The 1,654-nt window shown below is 23.6% G+C and overlaps 1 protein-coding gene across 1 annotated transcript in view; it reads left to right on the top strand.

Moving 5' to 3' along the window:
* The first annotated feature begins 371 nt into the window (after positions 1 to 371).
* LOC107883889 overlaps positions 372 to 1,654 on the top strand; it is a 3,351-nt gene continuing 2,068 nt past the window's right edge. The window contains exons 1-4 of the mRNA XM_029489859.1: positions 372 to 674; positions 808 to 957; positions 1,094 to 1,156; positions 1,324 to 1,524. Coding sequence (XP_029345719.1) covers positions 494 to 674; positions 808 to 957; positions 1,094 to 1,156; positions 1,324 to 1,524 — 595 coding nt within the window. The 5' untranslated portion in view covers positions 372 to 493. The remainder of the gene's footprint in view (positions 675 to 807; positions 958 to 1,093; positions 1,157 to 1,323; positions 1,525 to 1,654) is intronic.

Below are 1,654 nucleotides of genomic sequence, written 5' to 3'. Positions count from 1 at the left end.
ATACATGTTTAGAAATTAATAAAACCATTATTTTTTTCTGAATAATTTATTCCATCTTATTTCAATTTGAATAAGTGCGTACTGTCAAAGTCTTGAATGAATTAAAAGAGATAACCCATTTTGTGATAAAACTTAAAATAGAAAACAAATATTATATATATTATATATATCTATTTACAGTTATACATTATGGTTTTGTTAATCGAACGCAGGCTAATGAATCCAAAGAGTCCCTATCCCCAATCTCGTTCAAATGAACGAGACTACTAAAATTGTTTTAGATAACTATACCATACATGAGTGAACCTTAAATTATATCTTTAATATGATATTTAGGTATAATGAATAACACATTAAGGTGTGTTACATTCAGATAATAAGTGGATAATAAAGAAATAGGGAAATAATAAATTACAATATGTATTATGTAATAATGTAATATTGAGTGTAAACCTAATCACCTATTCATTTTTATAATAGGCACAATTTCATTATGTGGTCAGTAATTATTTTTGAAGATGATAACTCTATTGAAGCAGTTCCATCAATTTGGTATCAAAAAAATAAATGCGCGTGGCCAAAAAACAATCCAAAAAAGTTTATTGAAAAACGAGTTGTTCCAAACAAAACTGATTTTTTTTTTTTAAGAGCTCGTAAAATTGGGAAAGATGTTGGTAAGAACTTTGTAGATAATAATTTTGAAATATCAAAAACAATAATAATATATATAATAATTTAATTATACAGTATACACAGACTATTACTATTTTATAGATATTATTAGATATAATTTTAAATTTTTTCTAGACAATTATCTTGATGCTAGAAATAGAGCAAAAAGAGGAGAAAATACATCAAACTTATCCGACAATGTTGATGGAAGTGTGAAAAAACAAAGAAAATTTAAGAAAAATTTTTCAATTAAAAAAGATGTTTGCCTGTGGGATTCCACTAATAGTGAGTATCAGTATTACGCATAATAATATATGTATAACAAATTTTACTGTTTTGATTTTATAAAAACATTATTTTCATAACATTGCTCATATTGTAATTACAGTGATGATTAACATTAAAATTATTTTCTTTTTAGATTCGTCATCTGATGATACTGATAACGGAGAAGCACATTATGAAATTCCAAATATATCTTCAGGTAAAAATACTTTGTAATATTATATAATGTTATAGTTATAAAATATGAATTTAAAAATAAGTATTACTTTAAAATAGTTGAATCATATTCTTATGTACAAACAAAATATTGTTTATTTTATTTTTTTTTTGTTTATCATACAACAATAATTTAATATAATGTTTTAGATAATTTAGATTTCAAATATGATAAAAGAATCAAAAAAACAAGTTTAGGTGAATCATCCAAAAGAAAACTTAATTTTGATGAATCACCACCACTCGACATTATTAATAAGTTTCAATCTAATAGTCAAACAAACTTTAATATAACGTCAGATCCTATTGAGTTTCAATCTGTCTCTGAAGACAGTATAGTAGTAGTTGCTGGTAAAATTGTATTATATATAAATTTATTATATACTGCATACCTAGCTTTAAAAAAAAAAAAATGATTTTGAGAACTTGTGATAAATTTGCTTCTTTTATTAGATAACATCGATGATGGTCACAATAATGT

Source organism: Acyrthosiphon pisum, chromosome A2 (assembly GCF_005508785.2).
Source record: "Acyrthosiphon pisum isolate AL4f chromosome A2, pea_aphid_22Mar2018_4r6ur, whole genome shotgun sequence".
Classification (NCBI taxonomy): domain Eukaryota; kingdom Metazoa; phylum Arthropoda; class Insecta; order Hemiptera; family Aphididae; genus Acyrthosiphon; species Acyrthosiphon pisum.
Note: the sequence above shows the minus strand (reverse complement) of the source record. Positions and strands in the feature narration are given on the sequence as shown.